Source organism: Candida albicans, chromosome 1, assembly GCF_000182965.3.
Source record: "Candida albicans SC5314 chromosome 1, complete sequence".
Lineage (NCBI taxonomy): Eukaryota > Fungi > Ascomycota > Pichiomycetes > Serinales > Debaryomycetaceae > Candida > Candida albicans.
The window spans coordinates 1,461,951-1,484,643 of NC_032089.1; the positions used below are offsets into that span (position 1 = coordinate 1,461,951).

The 22,693-nt window shown below is 36.3% G+C and overlaps 9 protein-coding genes and 1 non-coding gene across 10 annotated transcripts; 2 read left to right on the forward strand and 8 right to left on the reverse strand. All coding sequences in view use genetic code 12, as the record gives it.

Annotated features, from left to right (window-relative positions):
- Positions 1 to 759: 759 nt before the first annotated feature.
- On the forward strand, positions 760 to 2,253 carry CAALFM_C106860WA (uncharacterized protein; the record flags this gene model as incomplete). The annotated part of the gene is made up of 1 exon (XM_713720.1): positions 760 to 2,253. One exon carries the CDS (start codon positions 760 to 762, stop codon positions 2,251 to 2,253), a length of 1,494 nt encoding a protein of 497 aa, XP_718813.1.
- Positions 2,254 to 2,483: 230 nt separating this feature from the next.
- CAALFM_C106870CA (uncharacterized protein) lies at positions 2,484 to 2,687 on the reverse strand (the record flags this gene model as incomplete). The annotated part of the gene is made up of 1 exon (XM_019475118.1): positions 2,484 to 2,687. The coding sequence occupies one exon, from the start codon at positions 2,685 to 2,687 to the stop codon at positions 2,484 to 2,486; it is 204 nt and encodes a 67-aa protein (XP_019330663.1).
- Positions 2,688 to 3,226: 539 nt separating this feature from the next.
- On the reverse strand, positions 3,227 to 6,277 carry SPO22 (Spo22p; the record flags this gene model as incomplete). The annotated part of the gene is made up of 4 exons (XM_019475119.1): positions 3,227 to 3,310; positions 3,390 to 3,477; positions 3,561 to 6,168; positions 6,229 to 6,277. The coding sequence occupies 4 exons, from the start codon at positions 6,275 to 6,277 to the stop codon at positions 3,227 to 3,229; spliced, it is 2,829 nt and encodes a 942-aa protein (XP_019330664.1).
- A 237-nt stretch (positions 6,278 to 6,514) lies between these two features.
- CAALFM_C106890CA (60S ribosomal protein eL34) lies at positions 6,515 to 7,325 on the reverse strand (the record flags this gene model as incomplete). Its single annotated transcript, XM_019475120.1, has 2 exons — positions 6,515 to 6,846; positions 7,289 to 7,325. 2 exons carry the CDS (start codon positions 7,323 to 7,325, stop codon positions 6,515 to 6,517), a joined length of 369 nt encoding a protein of 122 aa, XP_019330665.1.
- A 361-nt stretch (positions 7,326 to 7,686) lies between these two features.
- On the reverse strand, positions 7,687 to 8,324 carry MMD1 (isoleucine biosynthesis protein; the record flags this gene model as incomplete). Its single annotated transcript, XM_019475121.1, has 3 exons — positions 7,687 to 8,015; positions 8,105 to 8,165; positions 8,244 to 8,324. The coding sequence occupies 3 exons, from the start codon at positions 8,322 to 8,324 to the stop codon at positions 7,687 to 7,689; spliced, it is 471 nt and encodes a 156-aa protein (XP_019330666.1).
- A 210-nt stretch (positions 8,325 to 8,534) lies between these two features.
- On the reverse strand, positions 8,535 to 11,231 carry CAALFM_C106910CA (CCR4-NOT core subunit; the record flags this gene model as incomplete). Its single annotated transcript, XM_713716.2, has 1 exon — positions 8,535 to 11,231. One exon carries the CDS (start codon positions 11,229 to 11,231, stop codon positions 8,535 to 8,537), a length of 2,697 nt encoding a protein of 898 aa, XP_718809.2.
- Positions 11,232 to 11,544: 313 nt separating this feature from the next.
- CAALFM_C106920CA (uncharacterized protein) lies at positions 11,545 to 12,900 on the reverse strand (the record flags this gene model as incomplete). Its single annotated transcript, XM_713715.2, has 1 exon — positions 11,545 to 12,900. The coding sequence occupies one exon, from the start codon at positions 12,898 to 12,900 to the stop codon at positions 11,545 to 11,547; it is 1,356 nt and encodes a 451-aa protein (XP_718808.2).
- A 798-nt stretch (positions 12,901 to 13,698) lies between these two features.
- On the forward strand, positions 13,699 to 17,496 carry PGA63 (Pga63p; the record flags this gene model as incomplete). Its single annotated transcript, XM_713714.2, has 1 exon — positions 13,699 to 17,496. The coding sequence occupies one exon, from the start codon at positions 13,699 to 13,701 to the stop codon at positions 17,494 to 17,496; it is 3,798 nt and encodes a 1,265-aa protein (XP_718807.2).
- A 298-nt stretch (positions 17,497 to 17,794) lies between these two features.
- On the reverse strand, positions 17,795 to 21,031 carry ATC1 (alpha,alpha-trehalase; the record flags this gene model as incomplete). The annotated part of the gene is made up of 1 exon (XM_713711.2): positions 17,795 to 21,031. One exon carries the CDS (start codon positions 21,029 to 21,031, stop codon positions 17,795 to 17,797), a length of 3,237 nt encoding a protein of 1,078 aa, XP_718804.2.
- A 990-nt stretch (positions 21,032 to 22,021) lies between these two features.
- tP(AGG)1 lies at positions 22,022 to 22,132 on the reverse strand. Its single transcript has 2 exons — positions 22,096 to 22,132; positions 22,022 to 22,057 (listed from the first exon to the last, which is right to left on the reverse strand). It is a non-coding gene; the product is annotated as a tRNA-Pro (tRNA).
- Between the last annotated feature and the right edge of the window lie 561 nt (positions 22,133 to 22,693).

Below are 22,693 nucleotides of genomic sequence, written 5' to 3' on the forward strand. Positions count from 1 at the left end.
GTAATAAGATAACTGCAACCCCCAATATGAAATCCCGTGTGGAATTTCAGTTTAAGGAAATTGTGTATAAATAAGCCTTGTTTGATTGGGGAAAAAATTCATTTCAGGGCTTTGTAAATTGTTTTTGGTTTAATGAAACATGATTCACACATTTAATATTCATTGCTTACTAACAAGACTAGTATTGGATAAGCAAGTCATAAATGATGGTTAAACAGTTTTAGATAGTTTAAGGATAAGTGATATTTACTTGAGTCATTCAAAAGGGAAGAGAAATTTTTGCAATCCACAATTTCTTCCCCAATTCTCCCATAACACACACAGCAGAGTAAGATTATTATTTAAATTTAAAGTTTAGGTTATTTGGCTTTGCTTATCAATTTTGTTAAGGTCAGTATTAATAAACTTTTCTTCATATTGCATATGTATGTATCTATGCGTACTTTGCCTTTTTGTCCTTTATCATTTCTATTGTTATTATTTTTGGGGGGTCTTTGTAGTCTAATTGCTTTTGGTTGGTGGTGGTGATGAGTCTTGTGCCCCATAATTTCCTGACCTTACTATATTTTTGATAGTGATGAAAGTCACACTATTTAACAATCTAATTCCCTCCTCATTTACTTTCTTTTAATAAATTTACTATTTCAAAACCACTTTGAATTTATTCTTTTGTCTTATCTTTTGTGTGTCGTGGAATACTAACTTTCTTGCCCGAATACATATATGCCCAGCTACAATAACAACTAGTTTACCCTAATTATGGACGGAGTCTCTCTTTTAAATCAATATCTACCATCATGGACACCTACTTCCTTGCCAACTTCCACAAGTATTAGCACCATAAATCCTACAAACACTGCTGGTCTAGCGTTGACATTACTTGAGTTACAGAATGCTATACAAACAGAAACAAATACAATCTCCTTATATTTTCTTTCACGAGCAGCAAGAGGGGTTGCTGCTAGTTATACTATCATCAGTGGTCAACAGTATTTGGCAACTGCCACTGCCACACAAGACTTCCCTGAGGTCACGTCAGCAATGGTGAATGCCACATTAAGTTTAAAACAATTAGAATGGAAGGCTAATTTATATGCTATTAATCTTTCAGTACCATTTAATGCATTTTTTGCTGCCATGTTTGGAGTTACGTTAATTTGCCTTTTGGGCATTGGGTTCTCAACAAAAACAAAGTATTTTACTATTTGTTTAGCTTGTGGAACTATCTTGGAAGTTATTGGCTATGTTGCAAGAACTTTAGCCCATTATTCTTGGTCGGATCCCAATTTATTTTTGTGTCAGATTGTTAGTTTGACGGTTGCCCCAGCATTTATTATGGCTGGAGTTTATTATTTATTATCGCAAATGATCATTATTCATGGAGAACAGTATGCCATATTGAAACCAATTATGGTATCGATTATCTTTATATTCTGTGATGTTGTGAGTTTATTTGTTCAAGCAAGTGGGGGTGCTGCTGCTGCCGTTTCATTACGACTGTTTAAAGATACTGAATTAGGTACCTATATTATGGTTGGTGGAATTGGATTCCAAGTTGTATCAATGACTTTGTTTCTATATTTCCTATTTGATTTTGTTTATCGATCATTTTTCACAGCCAATTCCAATATCAAATATTCTTTCAGCACATATTGTCTGTTGCTTTTCAATACCAAAAAGGGAAGACTATTACGCCAAGACTTGGAACCATTCTATGATGTTGGCTACAAACATATAAGACAACGGAGTTTATTCAACTATATGCCGTTGGTTATAATTATATCTGTTGGATTTATTTACATACGATGCATCTACAGAGTGATTGAACTAAGTGAAGGCTGGCGAGGGTATTTGATAACTCACGAGGAATACATTTTTGCATTAGATGCATTGATGGTACTTCTCACCTGTATCACATATGTGTTTTTCCATCCTGGTTTGGTGTTTGGTAAGCAGATGACAGCACAAATATCCGTCTCTGCAAATAAAAGTGAAAGTGCTGCCGATCATGAAAGCCATTGTGGCAATTCAAGGATGTATAACTATTCTAAGAACCATTCTAACTCACCACAGAGTTCTCATGATGAAAAGTTCATAATGGATCAGAGACAAAAGTATTACAATCCCTATTTTTTACCAACAAAATTTTCTCAATACAACTCCCACTCGTGCCCTTCTTCTGAAACATATACGTATTCCTCATATAATTCAAAACTAGAAACTAAATCAGAGAGTTCATGGCAAAATAGCTAATTGATTTCACATTAATATTATCATACGAGTGTTTTTTTTCTATCACATAACATAGCTTTATAAAGTATATTAATAAAATCCCATTATCACTATATCACAAGAATTAAATAACCAAGAAAAACTGTATAATTATATCTATCTATATATGTAAGCACAAAACCAAAACCAAAACCAAAACCACGACAGCAAATATAAAGTACCAAAATCGGGAAAACATGTATAAATGTACTCTATTTAGCTCTAGGAATCCATTTTGGTGCATTTTTCACACAATAACTATCGGCACAACCGCAAGGTTTCAATTTTGTTACGTCAGTTTGCTTATCTTGAACAATTAAGCATGGATGATACGAAGGAACCTCTTGCTTTATGGTAGGCTTTTGTGGTGGGATGTATGCTGCCTCTAAATAATTGGATAATCTAGCACTTTCCATTGTAAATTTGTAAACTAGTTTATTGAAATTTGATGATAAAAATTAATTGACTACAACGATTGAAATAGTTTTTAGTTGAAAAATAAAATTACTGGGAAAACGAGCTATATATATATAAGTCGTCATGATATCAAAACATTTACATATATGAGTAATTTTTATTTTCATTTTTCAGGATTCAGGTGTTGCAGGCTTATTTTTAGCTTCAAAATTTCAGGAAGGAAAAATTGCGTTGCTGTGAGATAAGATATCGGATGCAAATCCGGTAATCAATCCACCTTTAAAAACCAGGATAAAATATTATAAACAAACAACTCACCCTTATAAAAATTCATGGACAGCGAGCTACTGAAATTCAAAATAATCAAGCTTGATAAAATCCAATGTCGTCATCATAACTAACCCAGATTATAAGAGATGTCAAAAAAAAAAAATTACAAATCCAGTTTAGAAGGGGTTATAACAAAGTTGCAAATGGAATGCGATAACCGAATGAGAATTACTGATTATCATTATAAAAATGGAAATCTGCAATTAAATTATTCATATTTACTTATTTCTGATTCAAGTAATTTATTAGAAATTCTTAAATCCTGTACTAAATCATCCCACAATCGATAAAACTAGACTAATAGTTAGTAATTGTTAATTCTCAAGCTCTCTCATCTCTGAGTTCTGTTATAGAAGGTTTATGAAACTCACCTGTTGCAAAAGCCTTTCATGAATGAATTTTGAAAACAATATACCAAAGCTACACCACTTGATACCAGTTTTTTGATCCTCTTGATCTCTAAATTGATGATTAACAGACAAGCAAACATTAATGTTAATAAATTCTCCTTTTTTTTCTTCTAATAAATGCAAAATACATACATCAACAAATAGATTCCATGATTCCATGATTTTGTTGCAAGCCATTCCATCTCGAAAGTTGGAATAGTTATCTCGTTTCTATTTGCTTTGATCAATTTATACAGTTGTAACATCAAAACTTCTTCCTCGGAACTAAAATTATGCCCTGAAACTTCCATGAGCAACCTCATCCAAGTAATTATGTTTTTAACTTGAGAGGGCTCTATGTTTTTGATTGCTTGACTGATTACCAGACCTATCAATTGTTTTCTCTTTTGATTAGAAATCTGTATTTCAGAATCTGTGATTAATTGGATAAATAAATCATACATGTCATTGCAAACTGCTGGTTTAAAGCCTTTACATTCAAGAACGATATCATGCAAGCTTTGACTGGACCCCAGTGACAACTCCGCTTGGAAGTGAATCACGATTATTTGTTGCAAGCATTCTTTCCAATTAGAATCAGTATCGTTTTGCTTATAAACAACGCCTTTTAACTCAAGACATTTTTCTCTGATTGCAATCCACTCACTCGCTCCTAGGGAGCAATCCAAACAAGTGTTTAAAATACCAAAAATAGTGGCTCTTACTTTCCAGAGTATTAACTGTTCTCCTCTTTCTGCTTCAATATCTGGAGAAATCAAATCAATAAACGCAATACAAATTTTGTAGAATAGACCAACAAAGGAATTCAACTCTCCATTTTGACAAGACATGGCTATATTGTATGACTTGCTAGCGAGCCACTCCAAGTCATCAATTGTAAATATGTGAATTTGTGTTGGTGCTATTTTTTTAGCAATTGCACAACTATTTTCAAGCAATTCTTTCAAAGAATGTAAAGTACTTTCACTCAAATTCCCACTGTTTTCAAGTTCAGTAAGGTACATCACAACAGCACACCGACAGCAGATTGGTAAAACAACATTATGAGATTCAAGTTTAGATATGCTTTCTTTTGTCAATTCCATCTCACATATATGCTCAACTAATTTTAAGAAAATTGACCTGATAGCCTCGAGGGGTAGTTTACCTTTACTTTCAAGTATACAAACAGCGATAGTTAAAACAGTTAGTGAATCATCATTACTGAGAATTTTGTCAATACATTCTAGTGCCAATTTTTCATTTCCTAACATTAAGTTGGCTCTGAACAAATTAAACTGGGTAAGCGGTGCATTTTTATCTTCAGGATCCATTTGCGAAGCTGTGGAAATAACTTGATTGTATTCTCCAAGCAGAAAGTAATTGTTCTGGATGACCCTCAAAACTTTCCCTCTGTCTTGATTCTCCTTGTAATCGGTATAGAAAAGTCGTGATAAAGCTATCTTTAACCATTCTAAGCTTTCGATATACTCAGCTTGTTTATAAAACTTTATTCCCTGTGACCATATAATTGCAACAATACTCGTTTTTGTAGTTCCTGATAATTGTTTTTGTAGCGATTTTTCTGCAAATTGCAAGAACAGCTGTAGCTCTTTTAGGGTTTCTTCAGAATCTTTGCTGGTGTTCAACAAAACGTTGACTACGAATTTGGTAGTTATCAAAGTATCACTAAAAGAAGGGTTAGAATTAATATGTGCAAGCAAATAATCTATGCATTTGTTGACCCCTCGAAAGCATTTGTTTACATTTAGTTTTAGCAAGTCGACTGTTTTTTCAAAATATGCAGCAGTATCAACAGAAGTTACTAAACGCATTAACACGTCTTCTGTTTCCACTTCTTCTGCATCATCGCATATTTCAAAATATAGACAATACATTTCAAATTTATTCGGAAACTGATGTTGCATATGGCTGAATGCTTTTTTGATGTTGCGTTGGGTTTCTGGAGTGCCAATTGATTTATAAGTTTTAATTAGTAAGACATAACAATTGAAATACTTTTCTTGAAAGAACAGTGAATCCATTGTGTTACTTTCTAAATGCTTAATGGCAATCAAAATCAAAAATTTTGCATTTTCAAAATCACTGTGTTCATATAACTGCAAACAATGATTATAAAGCACTCTGCTGCATTCTCCAAGAAAGAAGGGGTCTGACAAGTTTTTGTAGGAGCTCAATTTGCTTTCATAGTTTCTTGCAAGCACAAAATTGTTATTTATAGCTGCATAGTTCAAATTGAGAATAGTCAGCTTGTGGTAGTACTCATTTAGTAGTTGCCGCTTTTGATCCTTCAACGGCATATCCTTGTTAATTCCCATTAATTTTCCTATCATTGGTTCCAAGTATATATTGCATTTATCAGAAACATCATTAATGGCATTGGTAATGGCACTAGAATACAAATTCAATAGACAGGAAATATTGGTAAGACATCTATCTACATTTGGATTCAAAGTTTCATACACAATTAGCAACAAAATGGAGTATAATTTCACCTTGTAAATGGCGTCCAAATGGGATGCAAATGAACTAGTAGAATTCCACAATTCTGTCCCACTAAACTCTAAGGACTCCTGCAAGCTCGTTGGTATTTGAATAATTTCCAATGAGCTCTCCATATTTCGATAAATTGTGGCAACTAGTGGTAAAACAACATCTAGAATTGTATTCAATTTAAGTGCTTGGTCGTTTTCAAGTGCTGTTAGTGACACGAGAATTTCGTGGATTTCTTTGGCACTCTCTACTGACTATGTTAGTAACTGCAAACTAATCAACGTGACTACTTTTAAATATAACATACTAATAAAACTGCTTATTGAATTTTCATAGTTTGAAACAAGTTGCGACATTGATAAGTCAACTCCTTGGTTGTAAATAAAATTAACACTTTACCTTTCTATTTGTTTATTGTTGTGTGCACTTTTTTTGCAACACCAATCAATCATACAAAAAAAGATAGTAAGAAAAAAAAAGTCAACCATATACCTCTACAATGCTACAAGAACTGTACTTTGGTTCCTGTTTTTTATTTTTAACCTGATATAATTATTAATATTATACACTTAAAACATGCTCTTTATATACGTTTATTTTTTACCAGTTTTCTTGGCAGCTTTCTTTTCTTTGTCTTGTTGTTCTTTCAAAACTCTCTTGACAATTTTTTGTTCTTCAATTAAGAAAGCTCTAACGATTCTTTCCTTGACACAGTTAGCACATCTAGAACCACCGTAAGCTCTTTGGACGGTCTTGTGGGTTTTGGAAACTTGAGCGTATTGTCTTGGTCTCAAAGTGGAGATACCAGCTAAAGCGGAACCACAGTCACCACATTTAACTCTAGAAGCAGCCTTCTTGACGTGTTGAGCAACTAATTTACCACCTGGGGTTTTAACAACCTTGATTTTGTTGGATCTGGTGTTGTCTAAAAAGAAAAATTTTGTTAGTATAATGCTATTTTATGTTATAGGTGCTGGGTCATTTCAAACATGTTCACCAATGTTGTTATCAAGACAATAATACAGTTTTCTCTGTCATAATAAACTCTCTGTTTGTCTAAATGATTGAAACATCCCATGATGTCTGGTCTTTTTGTATTTGTCGATTGATATTCTAATCTCTCATTTTGTTGGACATTATGCTAGAACATTCTACTTTTCATTGCGACACTAGTACATTCGTAGGTATTTCAATAATCTTTCTGCTTGAATTTATGTTCATAGTTCTTGATAAATCCACTTTTCTTTGTTTTCACAAGGTACATTTTATGATTTTTAATTACTTCCTTCAAACACTGTATTATCCCCTTTTCAAACAACAGGTGATTCAAATCTGCCCTCTATTAAACAATATGATTCAAAACATACATGGATTTCTTCTTCTGTAGGTGACACGTTGAGCCATTGTTGATATGTGTTGTTGTATATGCTATCAAGAAAGCAAAAAACCAAAAAATTCAAATTTTCAATATGTGAGATTCTTTCGTTAGGATGTAGGCTCGCACTATGGAAAAAGAGTGAGAAAAAAAAAAGCCTGTACCGATGCCATACATTCACACAAAAAATGGTGTGCATATAAATTGAAAAAAATATGTTAGGGCTATAGCCCTAAATGTGAATTAATGAAGTAAAAAGAACTAGCTGGTATTATGTTCACTCAAGTTGCTACCACCTGTAAAGCTAGCCTTTTTACACTACCCAAAAGTATCACGTGAACCTTCAACTGCTTATATTTATGTGTTCTAGTTTAAAAATATCCTAACTACTTATAATTTGGTGTCATCCTTTTCAATAGCAACAACTTCTATTTCCAAAGGAACCCCTAATGGCAATTCCTTGACAGCAACACATGATCTGGCTGGTTTGTGTTCACTAAAGTATTTAGCATAAACTTTGTTAAATTCTCCAAATTGTGCTCCCATATCTGTCAAGAAGATGTTAGCCTTAACAATGTGGTTCAACGAGGAATTGGATGCTTCTAAAATGTTAGAAACGTTCTGAATGGCTTGCTCGGCATAATCAGCAATAGTAGCTGAGGCTGGTAATGGCTTGTTGTCTGGAGTGTAAGGAATTTGACCTGAAACATAAATAAAGCCTAAACACAGTGAAATTGTTAGTAATCTTGATCAATTTGACAAGCCTTGTAAGCCAATTGAATTCTTCCTTAAACAAATAATTACGTACCGTTGACTTTAATTGCTTGTGAGTAAGAGGCAGCAGGTGGTGGTGCCTGTGAGGTTCTAACCTGTTTCTTGGTGTTAGTATTAATTGCCTTGTGATTTATACAAAGTTATGGTTCAGGACCCTTCTTTACTTCACATACAGGGGTAATTGTAGAATTGAATCTTTTGGCTGACATGATTACTGATCTAAACGATTGGGAACTCAATTTGTTGGCGAACATTGTCAAGGAACGAAACACAATTATATAACAAAGTTCACGGGAAAAAAAAAACTGAGCAATTTAAATGCTAATCAACATTGGCTTCCGGGGCACTACAATGAGTTGCGGATAAGCAACACTATAGAAGTCAAAAAAAAAAAAGTTAGAGTCAGAAAAGAGTCAAGCTATATTACATATTTATACACATATAAAACCATTTAAAAATGGGGTCTACTTCTTTTTGGATTTTTTCTTCTTTTTTGATTTCTTTTTAGAACCATTCTGTGGCTTTGCTGTTTCTTTTTTTTCAAATCTACCTTCTCCATTTAGGAATTCTGTATTAAACTCTGCGTCAAAGCCCTCGTCAATTTCTGTAGTTGCATCCAACTTCGATATCGACCCTGATGAGATAACTGGTTCAAATTTCCCAAAAAGAGTTTCTGCAAGATAGTCGACTTTACATAACGTGTTAAAGTTGGTTAGGAAATATCTGAAGTCGTCATTTATTTCTTCCAACTTTGGTGCTTCTCCGCTTTGGCTTAACACAGCTTCTAGATGACATTCAATTCTTTTTGCAAACGACTCGATGATCCTTTTATTTTTTAAATTTTTAGCTAAGTCCGTGCTGATTTCTTCAGTTGTAGCTTTTTCATATTTTTCAAACAAGTTTATTTCATCCTCTTTTGAAACTGTCGTATCAAAACTGTTAGTTGCCTTTTTATTTTCAGTATTGCCATTTTTAATCTTGAAAAATAATCTCCTTGCCTCTGGAACTTTGCCAATCCAATTTATAAGCAACACTTGCAACTCATTTGTATAATCATGGAGATGATCGGACTTGTTTCCAGACAAATCTATAATACCCATCTGAATTAAATGGTTGATCATAAGACATAGTACAGACAAAAGCTTCTTTGCAATTGATTCTGCTAGGAAGACTCGATAGCCATCGTGTACATCGATCCCATCGGTTGCTGACAAATAATCAGCACTGTTGCCCAAGAACTCATGCAAAACCATCAGCTGTTCAATTTCGCTTAGGTGTACTTTTCCTCCCTTTCTGGAAAACTTGTAAGGAAAAGTTATATCTTTAGTGCCACGAAGGCCGCTTACCAATTCATAAACGTAGTCCACTAATGAAATCGATAGATTCATTATATGGGTCAAAAACCAAATGAGCAACTTTCTATGACCTTCACACATTAACATTTCGTCCATTGCTGCTCTCGCAAGCAGTGGGTTATTATGGAAAAACAACTCAAATTTTGTAACGCTGAAGATAGGTGCAATCATCTTATTGTTATCTTCTTGTGTTATCCTGATTGCTTCCATGCTAGCCAGAGACGTCCAAAATTGATAAATTTTCATCGGCGTTATTGATGAATCTCTCTTTTCTTTGTTGTCTAGAATAGACTTTGCTATCGTGTTGATTATCACTTGTCCAATTTTACATTCGGCCTGAGAATTTCCTTCAATAGAATTTGTACTTAAAAATTCAAGTGCCTGGTACAATTCGTCCCATAACGCAAAAAAGTCATCCGAATCACTCTTGTTTGGTAATGCTTCAAATTCTTTAAGCTTAGCTAAGAACAGATCATTAAATTCATTATTTCCTCCTCGAGTAATATCTCGCCAATCTCGTCCCAAATCGTCAAACTCAAGTTCAGGTACAATAAGACTTTCTGTAATCTCAGATGGTATTATAGAGACATCTTCACCTTTTGCCCCCCTCCTTAACTCAGCTTTGAATAGTTTCTTGCTGTTAGCTTCATTATATTTGTCGTCTTCTGCATCGTCATACAATTCACATTCAAGCATGTACTTGATATCTTCATCAAATCTGTCAGCATATTCCAAGTCAATTAGTATGTCACCCACCTCTGATATTTTTGTGGATTGATTTAGTCTTCTACTGGCGTGCTCTTGATTAATTGAAGGTTTCTCGTTGACTTGATGAGCCCCCGCTGTGAACGATGTTCCCGAATATAGCATCAACAAGGCGATCGAAACCAACCTCATATCTAGCAGTATTGCTCCTCCATTGCTGTTGCTTCTGGCTAAAGGCTGTATGAAGTTGAAAACTGTTTCATTTTTTATATCTGACGACAGTTCTGAATGTATAGACAAATCATCGTCTAATACTGGCGCCGACGAAGGATTCTTGTTTAGTATCCAGGCTAGAACGCACCGTATTGAGCTTGAACCCTTTAGAGTTTGCTGAATTATATACGGTGTTTCCTTATTCTCGCCATTTTCGAGATTGAGAAATTCAATTCTTCTGTCTATTGCTAATCCAAGAATTATGATATTAGTGTGACATTTCCATAGTTTGAGAAAATAGTGCAAGTAAGGATTTGTAGTCAAGTTGTAATCACCTGATTTAGGAATAAATAATTTGTACATGGCTGAAATCACAACACAGGTAATCGAATAAAGTAGTCTAAGATTATAGTCATTGCTTGCAATGATTTCGTTTGGTGTCCAAATGTGCAAGTTTGCCATATAATGGTTTTCATCATTGTTAACATATCTTAATTCTAACTCATCATCGGCATTTAGTAGGACATGTATTTTACTTAAAATTGTGAATAAAATTGTGGAAATATCAAATTTAATTGATTCGATTGGAATGTCATCGGCACTTTGTTCTTCAATGTACGATTTGAACAGAACGGCTATAGCCAAATCTGCTATGCAATCAACGCTTAGGACAAAATCTGCAGACTCTTCCGGTTGGGTAAAAGGATCACACAATGAAGCAATTGTCTTAAATATTAGCTGTGTAAGATTATTGTCTCCTGGTGGCAATTGGAGTAGTCCTGCAATAAAGTCATGTCGATCAGTTAAACTCAGAGTGGGCGCATTCGCAGGAACTGTAAAGTCGACCTCAAAGCTTTCTATATCTTCTTCCGAATCGTTATCCAGCATATCATATCACTTTTTGTGCTAATGGTTTTCAATCTATTTTGTACTTTGTAGTCGTACTACTTAAACAAACTTGGAAATAGGAAGAAGAAAAAAACCGCATTTAAAAAAAAAAAAGAGAAGATAGATGTGAAGTAGTAGGAAGGGGAAAAAAAATAAATTGTGTCAACAAACCTGGCTGCATAAAAGAAGTACATACATACCGATGTGTGTTACAACACCTACTGCTTTTCTACTTCGGAAATTTGCCGCTACTTACATTAACTAAAGTGATTTGTTATATGTATTACGACTCTTTTACTACCATGGATTACTATTAGATTACAAAAACCTGTTTTAATCCTTTCCCAAAAATACCTCTTACACTTGAAGCTCGATTCTTGGAATAAGCGACCAAAACAGCTAACCCAATTGAAAACACAATACTTTCAATGGCTAGGTTTTTCTTTGTTGGCTCCAGCGGAACCAATGTTCCAAGTCCTCTAGGAGCAACAAACAACGCCAATTCCTTACGTCTCTGTGGGGTTTCAATGAAAGATGAAAAGCCGCACATGAAGGCACCACTGGCAGCACAAATAGTGTCATCGAATCTTACTCTTGGGATTTTAGGGAACAACTTTGGTAGTAATCTGGTTCTTGCTAAGCATACTGCGTACCAATAAAATCCAATAAATGCACCTAAGAAACTTGCGGAGCGGATTGAAGACTTGATTGCACGGAATAGACGAGCCGACATTTTGACTTTCAGCGGGAAGATCAACATCAACAAGTTCAAGGGTGCATAAACACCAATGGCAAATTTGAATCCCCTCCAGAACCTCCACAAGGCGTGAAGTTCGCAACTCTTTGTTGTAAACGCATGGACAGCTTCACATTCTATTGGTTGAGTCAAAACAGTGTTACCACGTTTGGGATCCCTGCCATGCTTTTCAAAATAAGGACCCAAGTAATCCTCATACGGTCCATGTTCTCCGTACACAAGTTTCTTCTGTTGAACTAACCTCAAAATCTCCCAAAATTCGATATCCATGTTAGCAGCCGATGTGATCCATTTGTGATAACTAGGTGGTAACTTTTCAGGATAAAAGAACCAACAAAACATAATACAGGTGCAACTTGCAATAAATAAGAGTGCGTCTCCGTAATCTGATAAGCTGCTTGGTGTAATTTTAGACAAGGACGAAGAAAGGGTGGTATCTAACGCTCTCGTCGCTACTAACAAAGTCAAGTCCAAAGAGTTATATCTTCCGTAGCCAAGAACATGGGTTTGGTAGGTTGGAAATGTCACTATGGCAGAAATCAACGCGGCTAATAGTGTGGACACAAATACTCTTGAAGTGGGGCTCTTTGCCAACCTGTTATTTCTCTTCAACAATTTTAGAAACATTGGTTCCAAAAGATTTATTCCTGCCACCAAACTAGCAGCAAACATTGGGAATTTTCGAGGATGCAAGGCATTTATCATGGTTTTTTTCACCCTAGGAATGATTTTGTCGTATTTGTTTTTCCTAATGGCACTCAAAATCTGACCTATGGCTTTTGGTAAAACCAAATAAAGGTAGGCGTATAAGAAAGCTCTTAAAGATGGTTTAGCTATGTTATTGAGTAGATGTCTGGTAACACGTCTGTGTTGTTGACTGTTTTTCAACATCTCAGAAGTTAAGGACAGCATTGTATAAAGATTATGAGTTAATGAAATATATAGATATATTGTGACAAACTTAGTTCTGAAAGATAAAAATTGAAAATAAAAAAATGAAAATAAAAACAAAATGGAAATAGATATAGAAATTGGGAAACCGAGGACTAATGAAAATTCAGTATGCCAGATCTAAGTTGAAGTGTATTAAACTCAATTTAGATACTGCTGAAAATGGAGAAAATAAAAAACTATATAAATAATAATATCCACACATTCAATTTGCTACTAATGGTCTCTCATTTTTGTGACTTTGGTGCACGTCTTTGGAAATATTTTGCAGTTCTAAAAGTATGTTATTGTTTCGCGTCTGTCGTCGTATAGTGTAGTTTGTCTGGTTGCTTTCTCTTGGTGTCAGGTTCACTTTTTTTTCGTGGGCAAGGGTTGTGTGTGTGTGTGTATCCTGTTACAACTATTTTCCAAATTTCGCATAATTTTTCATAAACACCAACAATTGGATTTTCTGTTTCTTGCTGTTGAGATTTTGAACACGACTAACATTCATTTTTGTTTTTTTTTTTCTTGATGTGTTGGTCAAATCAATTCTCATAACAACTACCAACAATTTTTTTTTTTCCTTCGACTCTCACTAATTGCTTGAAAATTGTTCATAATACTGTTTGATTTATAGTTATTTAATTCAATTCTTCCTTTTTATATTATCTGTCAATTGCACTTTTATATCAAGCATCACTATTTTTTTTTTCTTTGCCCCATTCTTTTGTTTTAAAGTATTGTTTTGAAATTAGTAAAGAAAAATATTCATAAAAGATGGTGAAGATTAGTGAAATAGCACGTACTTCAACATTTGCTTGGAGTCTGAAAAATTTACCCTTATTAGCAGCCGGTACGGTAGCAGGTGCAGTTGATATCAACTTTAGTTCATCCGCCACTTTAGAGTTATGGGATATATTCTCACCAACAAATAAGACAGAACCAATATTTTCCGCCACAGTTGATAATAGATTCTATGCATTGGCCTGGTCAAAACCGTTTGAAGGCAGACCCCAGGGCTTATTAGCTGGTGCCTTTGAAAACGGGACAGTTGAGTTTTGGGATGCTGATGTTTTAATTAAAACAAAAGACCTTGCTAAGGCTTCTGTTCATAAATCCAATAAACACACTGGTGCTGTTAAATCTTTGCAGTTTAATCCAATTCAAAATCATGTATTGGTGACTGGTGGATCAAATGGTCAAATTTTTATTTGGGATACCAAAACCTTCAGTGAACCATTTGCCCCAGGACAAGCAATGACACCAATGGATGAAATCACATCCGTTTCTTGGAACAACTCAGTTAGTCATATTCTTGCTAGTACTGGAAATGGCGGTTACACCTCTATTTGGGATTTAAAGACGAAAAGAGAGGTTTTGCATTTATCCTACACTGGTGCTGGAGGTAGAGCTAACTTTTCATACGTTTCCTGGCACCCTTCCCAGTCCACAAAATTGATTACTGCAAGTGATAACGATTCCTGTCCCCTTATATTGACGTGGGATTTGAGAAATTCCAATGCTCCAGAAAAGATCTTGGAAGGTCATAAAAAGGGGGTTTTATCCTTAGATTGGTGTAAGCAAGATCCAACTTTGTTACTTTCAAGTGGTAAGGATAATTCGACTTTCTTGTGGAATCCTATTGAAGGTATCAAGTTAGGAGAGTATCCAACTACAGCAAATTGGGCATTTGAAACCAAGTTTGCCCCAGCTGCTCCTGATATTTTTGCCACTGCATCATTTGATGGTAAAGTTGTTGTTCAAACCATTCAAGACACCTCACCTTCTGTGTCCACTAAAGTCGCCTCAACTGACGACAATGAATTTTGGAGTGAATTATCAACTACTGAGACCCAGCAGCCGGTATTTGAAGTCAAACAAGCACCTAATTGGCTTAAAAATCCAAGCAACGTTTCATTTGGATTTGGTTCAAAATTGGTGATAATCAATACTGACTCCAGTGGTAAATCCACTGTCAAGGTTGACAAATTTGTTGCCAAGGGACAAGAAAAAACCGAAAAATTGTTTAAAGATTTGAAAAATGACAACTACTCTTCTCTCATTCAAGATAAGTTAGAAGGAGAGACCGTTAATGAAAATAACAAATCTGATTGGGAGGTTTTGAAGCGTCTATCTGAAACAGGTAAAGAGTCGTTGTTCGAAGATGCAAATAATGATGAAAAAGAAGCAACTTCTCCAGAAACCAAAAAAGAAAATGGGGAAGATGATTTCTTTGAACATTTGGGTAATGGAGAAACAGCCAAAAAAGAAGAAGTTTTTGTACCTGAAGGAAATTTCAAGATTTTCACAAATAATGAAAACGAGGACAGTAAAAAGTTGATCAATTTGATTTTGCGTAACAAGACTGAGGAAGCTGTTTCATCGTGTTTGGAGCAAAAGAAGCTTGTGGAAGCTTTAGTTTTGGCTTTGGATGGCTCAGATGATGTTAAACAACAAGTGAAGAATGCGTATTTTAAAAAGAACAAGGAGAATAATCTTTCTCGTGTCATTTACAATGCCTCTACCAAGAATGTTACTGACCTTGTTGCCCATGCCAACGTTGAGAATTGGAAAGAAGTTGCTGTTGGTATTAGCTCATTTACAACTGACTCGTCTGAATATAACAGCAAAATGTCAGAGTTGGGTGATCGTATCTTGAAAGCCAAAGATGGCAAAAGAAATGATGCTGTTGTTTGTTATTTGGCAGGTGGGGCTTTGGATAAAATTTCAAATCTCTGGTTGCAAGAATTGCCTGATTATGAGTCTGAATTATTGAGTTTGAAATCTGAAGAAATCACTTCTCCTTCAGATGCCCGTCTTCAAGCCTTGACCAACTTTGTTGAAAAAGTAGCAACCTACAGATATATCACAAAGTCAACCGGTGAATTCTCTGGACCAATGGTTGAACCACTTGCTAAAGCAATTTTAGAATTTGTTAACTTGGTTGCTGGTAGTGGAGACTTTGACTTGGCTAATAAGTTTTTACAGTTGTTGCCAAGCGAGTTTTCTGGAACTGAAAAGGAAAGAATATTAAAGGCAACCTCCAAAGCTGTTGAACCTGCTTCTGCTGTTAAGTCATCTGCTAATGCAAAAATTGCCAAGCCTGCTTCTTCAAGCGGTCAAACTAGAGCATCAATTAATGCTGTCCCAGCTCCAGCTTATGCTCCTCCTGTTCAAGCTCCTCCTGTTCAAGCTCCTCAACCACCATTAGTGCAACAGCAACAGCAACAACAACAGCAACAGCAACCTAATCGCTATGGCTACGCCCAACCAACATACGCTGGTGCAGCACCAAAGACAAATCCATATGCCCGTACTAATCCATATGCTCCAAGCAACAATATTTATAAACCAGCATCTCCAGTTGCTACTCCATCTAGTTTAAGTGGTACTACCAGTGGTGTACCTCCACCTCCACCAAAAGCAAGTTACAAGCATGAGACTGAAGGCTGGAATGATTTACCAGACACATTTAAGGCCAAGACGGCTGCTCCACGTAGAGCTGCTGCTGCTGCCACTCCTCCGGTATCTACTCCTACGCCTGTTTCTGCTCCAGCTTTTGGGTCTCCTGGACAACCACCATCTGCTCCAAGTCAACCAGGAAGTGTTGGATCAGTTTCATCTGCTGGTTATCCTAAGAAAACATTCTCAGCAACGAATGTTCTTCCACCTCCGCCTAAAAGTATCAGTCGTTCTACCTCGAGAACAACGGTTCCAACTTCTTCAACCGTTCCAGCTTCACCAAAACCCACTCCTGTCTCGAATAAGTATGCACCTGCAGTTACCTCGGATGCTCTGCAACCTCCATCATCAGGATTTGCGTCTCCAACATTGAATTCATCTCCTCGTTTGGCTAAGAACCCTTATGCACCAAGTGTCACAGAGCAATTACCACCTAAGATTTCGTACGCCACACCTCCAGCTCATCATTTGGCAAATAATGGACCTTCAACTCCTTCATATGCGCCACCAAAGAATCCATACGCAGTTCCTCCAAGCACATCAGTTTCTCATGCTGGTATTGCTCCACCACCACCAGCACCTAAATTAGGCTCGGCTGCTCCTCCACCACCACAACCTTTTGGATCAAGCATGTCAATGCCTGTACAACCTGCCTTCAATGGAGTTCCTCCTCCACCACCTCCAGTTGGTCGTGCTGTGTCAACCCCTGCAGCTGCTAAAATTGAGCAACCGCCAGCAAGAGAGCCAGAGTTGCCAGTCCAATCAAAACATCCAAAGGGGGATAGAACCCATATTCCGGAAAACTCGTTGCCAATTTACAATTCTTTGACCAATGTGCTTGAGGCTATAAAGCCGAACATACCAGAGAAGTACGCTAAACATGGTACCGATATGGAACAAAGACTCAATATTTTGTTTGATCATTTGAACAATGAAGAAATCTCAAATGGCGTTATTGAGTTACTTTTGAAGGTTGCTACTAGTTTGGAATCCAAAGATTTTGCAAATGCTACTGCTGTAAACCTTCAAATTGCTACTGAGCACAGTGACGAAATTGGAAATTGGCATACAGGACTTAAGCGTCTCATTACTATGGCAGAGGCTATGTACTAAGAGTAAGAGTTTAAAATCAAATGACCAAAAAAAAAATTTACGTAAATAAATAAATTAATAAATAAAGATAGAATCAAAATCAAGAGAGCCGATATTCTGTGGGTTTAATGGTCAATGTTCGTCATGTAAGTACGTTGTTAATATATAGTATTCGTTTTCTTTCCCTGAGCGTTATGTGAGAACGGTGATGTAGAAATCTGAGTCTTTTCCCATATTGCGGATCGTTCTGAATCTATACAATGAACCTCTAGGTATACAAATCAATATTAAGTAAATGATCTACTCTAAATATTTACTTTTAATAAAAAACAACTTCAGCTAGTTTTGCCCCGCCATAATCTCCATCAATGGCTTCTGTGTTGTGAATCTCATCAACTTCAATTAGCAAAAAACGGGTTTGTAGATTCACAGCCACTTCCGTGATGTTGTGTCTTGTTGGAACCCAAACCTGGAAATACTCTTCGGGGTCAAAAGGAGCGGAAATCTTCACATCCCCGGAATACACCTCTTCAAACACATCGCTTTGGTTATGCAATTTTCCTTCTGGGTTAGCATATTTATACTCATTAAACAACTCGTTACCAAAATCCACTTGTGCGAAAAAGTCGGTGACAGCTGTAAAACTGCTGCCTGAGTATTTAGAAACTTTTACTCTTTTAGGTGGTTTGTCTCCCCAAATAAAAGTTCCACTAGAAATATTTCTAAAAGACTTCAAATCAACAAGAACCTTACCTGTTGTATCGTTATATTTGGCTTGCCAGCTTGTTGTATTGTCTCCATCATTAATCAGTATAGAGACGTCTCCATATGCACCTTCAGTAATATTAAAAAAGCCTGCTTTGTTGCATTCAGATATGCTATCAGGGAAGCTTTCACTCGTCTCAAACAAAGGAAAGGATTGTTCATCTTCGTCATTAATGGTGTACTTTCCGTGCATTGCATTTCTTTCTGCCAATAAAATTGTCACATAGTTTCGTGCATTGGGTGTTGTTTTTCCCTTATTTTTGATTGTGAAATGTGTTTCGTTAATTGCCATCGAAAGAGTATGGTTGTCATACTTGATACTGTCAAACCTTACACCTTCACCCAAACAAGGCAATGCAATTGGATCTAGTTTTAATAAACGCTGTAATTTGTTATTCTCAAATGTGTAATCGAATCTCATTCCAGTTAAGCCTTGTAATATTGCTTGCAAAAACCCCCCATGTGCTGTTAAAAACGGGAAGGCCGGGTGCGTTCCGCCATTGGTTAAATAATCGTCATTATTTTGTTCTGCAAATTGTGCAAAGGGTCCCCTGAGGAAAGGTTGAATTGCCTTATGCAAGTATGACTGAGAAGCACATCCAGTGAATGCCAAGTTTGATGCAACGATCGAAAATATTGGGAATGTCATTGCTGGTCCATATCCTACTTGCTTCATGGAATAGAACTCCATGTTTATGTATGCTTGATCTTGGTCAATCAACTCGTTTTCTAAGGGATACGTCATCATAATAACATCTGCCTGTTTGATACCAACTGAAGAATTCATTCCTGAGTACTCTAAAGTTATATTTTGTGTGTTCTCTGCAGTTGGAAGAAACATGGCTGTTTCAATGTCATGATAAATTTTAGGAACTTGCTTTCCTAGAATGCTGCCCGCAATCTGTGCCCATCTCATTACCAAAACTATGCCTGTGTTGGTGTATGCGCCATTGTCTACATGGTTAGCAAACTCGTCGGGGTCGGTGAGGTTTTTCGTCGTATACTTGCCAAGGGTATCATTGTAGTGGACAACATATTCAGCTAAGAAACTTGCAGCATCATTTATGATTGGGTATGCTACAGATTCCAAAAATGTATCATCGGCTGCTCCGCTAATGTACAACTGCCAACTAGCCATAGCAACTGCCATATTGATATGGTACTCATAATCCAAGCATGGTCCAGTTCCTGTACAATTACCAAATCTACCGCTTGTCCAAGGGTATACCGCACCTTGATACCCCCTAGGTACATTGTCAATAGCTTGCTGGTGAAGATGCACTCGATAGTTTATAAAGCTTTTGATATGGTCTGGAGCAAATGGTAATATTCCATTAAGCATCCATAAATCTGTATCCCAAAAAACCATTCCACCATAGCTGTCGGAACTCAAACCACTTACACCAAGAGCTCCTGTAACACCCTCGGCATTCGGTCTCGTGTTTGCTAACAAATGGAAAATCGAAGCTCTTGCTCCCAAGTTTAACAATGAGTCACTTGGAAATGTAACCAAAGGAGCATCTTGTATTATCTTTGACCATGCCAGCCTATGCGAGTTAACTAATTGAGTAGCATCGCCATGCTTTTTATTTTGGGAAACTTTTCTTGCAAACTTTAACACGTCATCTGCAGTCTTAAAAGAGTCTGGATCCAAATCTGTAGTCGCAATCCCAACATATTTGGCAACTTGGACACATGAATGGGGCTCAATAGTAAGTTCAACATTTTGGAAGACTGTTTCGTTAGTTTGTTCTCTGGTAATCTGGCCATTGGCTGATAATGTAGAGTATATTGCACCATCAATATAACTCAACCCTTGAGGATGGAATGTGACATAAATCCCATTTTTGTCGTGTGAAATTTGATTCAATTGACATCTTTGTGAAGAATTAAAGTCAAGCACATCAGAAACAATGACTTGTACGCTTTCATTTCCTGGATTGTAGACTTGCATATTGACCAATCCCAAATTTATATTCTCACGATGAGCAAGAATTTCGTATTTTACATCAAAGGTATTTAGCCAAGTAAACTGAGTAGTAACAATTCCGTCCGACAATGACATGTTTTGGACATAATTGGTGATGTCACCAATTGCTTCATGCTCTAACGAGGGGTCGAGCGTATACTTTTTGCCCAATATTTCGACACTCAATGACAAAGCAGTCCACTGTGGCACAGCAGCTATTACACTTTCATACCCATTTTCTAATAACTCGGCAAAATTGGTTCCTGTTGTGTTTTTTTGTAAATCGTAAAATCCAGCAACAAACGCGCCAGAATATCTCTTATTGAAAAGTGGCCAACCATTCAACAAGTCGTCATCGTTTGCTGTCAGTGAGTTGGTGAGCTGGTCGTAAGTAAACCCTTGTCCTAAGTTTGGTATTCTGCTTCCAATGTATCCATTGGCAACATAGGGCTGTCTTTGGTATTGATTGAAAACTGGGAACTCGGTTGTTCCAACGACATTATCGTGGGGATCGTAAAATGCTTGATCGGAGAACTTGAGCTGGCTAAAAATCTGTTTATTCTCTGGACTATTGACTAATTGCTCGAGATTTGTGTGAAAAATTTGATTTGTAGATCTGGCCGTGCTTGGAACTACATAGGGAAATCCGCTGCAGAACCTGGCATATAGTAAATGAAAACTGAATAAGAGGAATAAATTAGCTAAACACATTAATGCTATCCTACCCTTCTTTTTTGATGCTGCGTGTATGCAAAATTGTATAAATGATTGATTATGTGGAGCACAATTATCTGCTAGAAAGAATGAAGAGTTCGCTGCCATATTTATAGCATGCAGCTCAAAAACCCATTTGGCGGAGTAACCGTGCAGATTTAGTGGAGTGGAATGATGCTACTTTGAAAGTCCCCTTTGTTGGGTAAAGGTGATGTCTATACTATTATCTGTGGTGAAAAGAGCAAGCGTGAAACTACCGGAAACAAGAAGAGTGGGGAAAGAGAAAAATGTTTATTGCTACGAAATAGATAAATTTGGAAGTTTCAATGGTTTAAAAAAAAAATAAGAATTAGGCAACTAAAAACGACCCTTCTCTATTATAATTATTATTCTTGTTCCCCTGGCAAGTTGAATATATAGGGGATCCACAACTGATTTCCAAATTTAGAACAACCAAGATATCTTCTTATATCTATTTAGGTCGTAGACGACAACAACAACCCAGCAATTACTTGTTGTATATATGTTGCTCATAAAATGTGAACTTCTTTTATTGATGACCAGCTTACTTTTTTTTTGTCAGTATCCATGGAATAGGCTCATTCAATTATTGTAGTTCCCCAGAACAAGCATATTGTAGGATTAGCGTTGGTAGTTGTACTTTACCCTTGTACACCTTTAGTTTCCTTCTTCCGTGAAGACTTGAATTTCGTCTCTGCATTCATTTTCGTACGAAATTTTGTTGAACAGCGGAGATAAAACATGTCGGTAGCAAATATACAAGCTAGCCGTAGTCGTGGTGGTCTGATGTATCTATTTGAATCTTGTATTACATCATACTCAAATTTCAATTGTTTGAACATGCAAAGCAAAAACAGTATTCGCATTACCAGTATGTAAGGAGATGATGCTAACAGAGGATTCAGTTTTGGTGTCAAACTACATGATTCTTATTGATCTCGTTGCTTATACAGAACAATGAATTGGACCAAACATAATGCTTTGAGTCTAATAAAGACTACACAGCAATGCAGAAATAGAAAAAGAAAAGAGTGGAACACGCAACGCAATAATTGCAAAAAAATAAGCTTGATACGCGGGGTCAACCGGGAATCGAACCCGGGACCACACCAAATTCAGATTTCACACAGTTACAAGAACAGTAGTAAAATCCCTAATGGAGCATGATCGCCACTTCACCATTGACCCAACGATCGCCAAATTTTGGCTGTCTCGTTATACAAGTGTTCTAAAATTATTGCAATCACACAAACTGTCAAGTTCATTTTCAAGTTAGACAAAGGGCTTTTGAACAATTCAATGCTTATAATGACTAGGTAAAAAACATTTACTAGCTCCTTTGAAACAATATCTCGAAAAAATGTGGGTATATATAGTATACAAATAATAGTGAAATTGTCAATATGGTTCCTAAGAAATTAGCCGTGTGCACATTTCAATCAATTCTGAGTTAATTTGGTTGCAAAACACGTTGCCATCAGTTTGAAATTAATTACCTCCAATTATCAATGTGGTTCTGGCTATTAATCAAAGTTGATGTGTTGTTTATCAGTATCACTTTATTAATTTCTCTTTCCTTCCAAGTCTTGTGAAAGTGATAAAAACATCACAGCCGTATCTTTTCTTTATTGTAAAATAGTATGATTGCTCTTGCTTTTGCTTAGAATCTCATTTATATTCCTATTTGTAAGCTTGCTTCTAGGATGGAATGCTATGAATGTAACAAAGTGTACATCAAATATAAGGTCG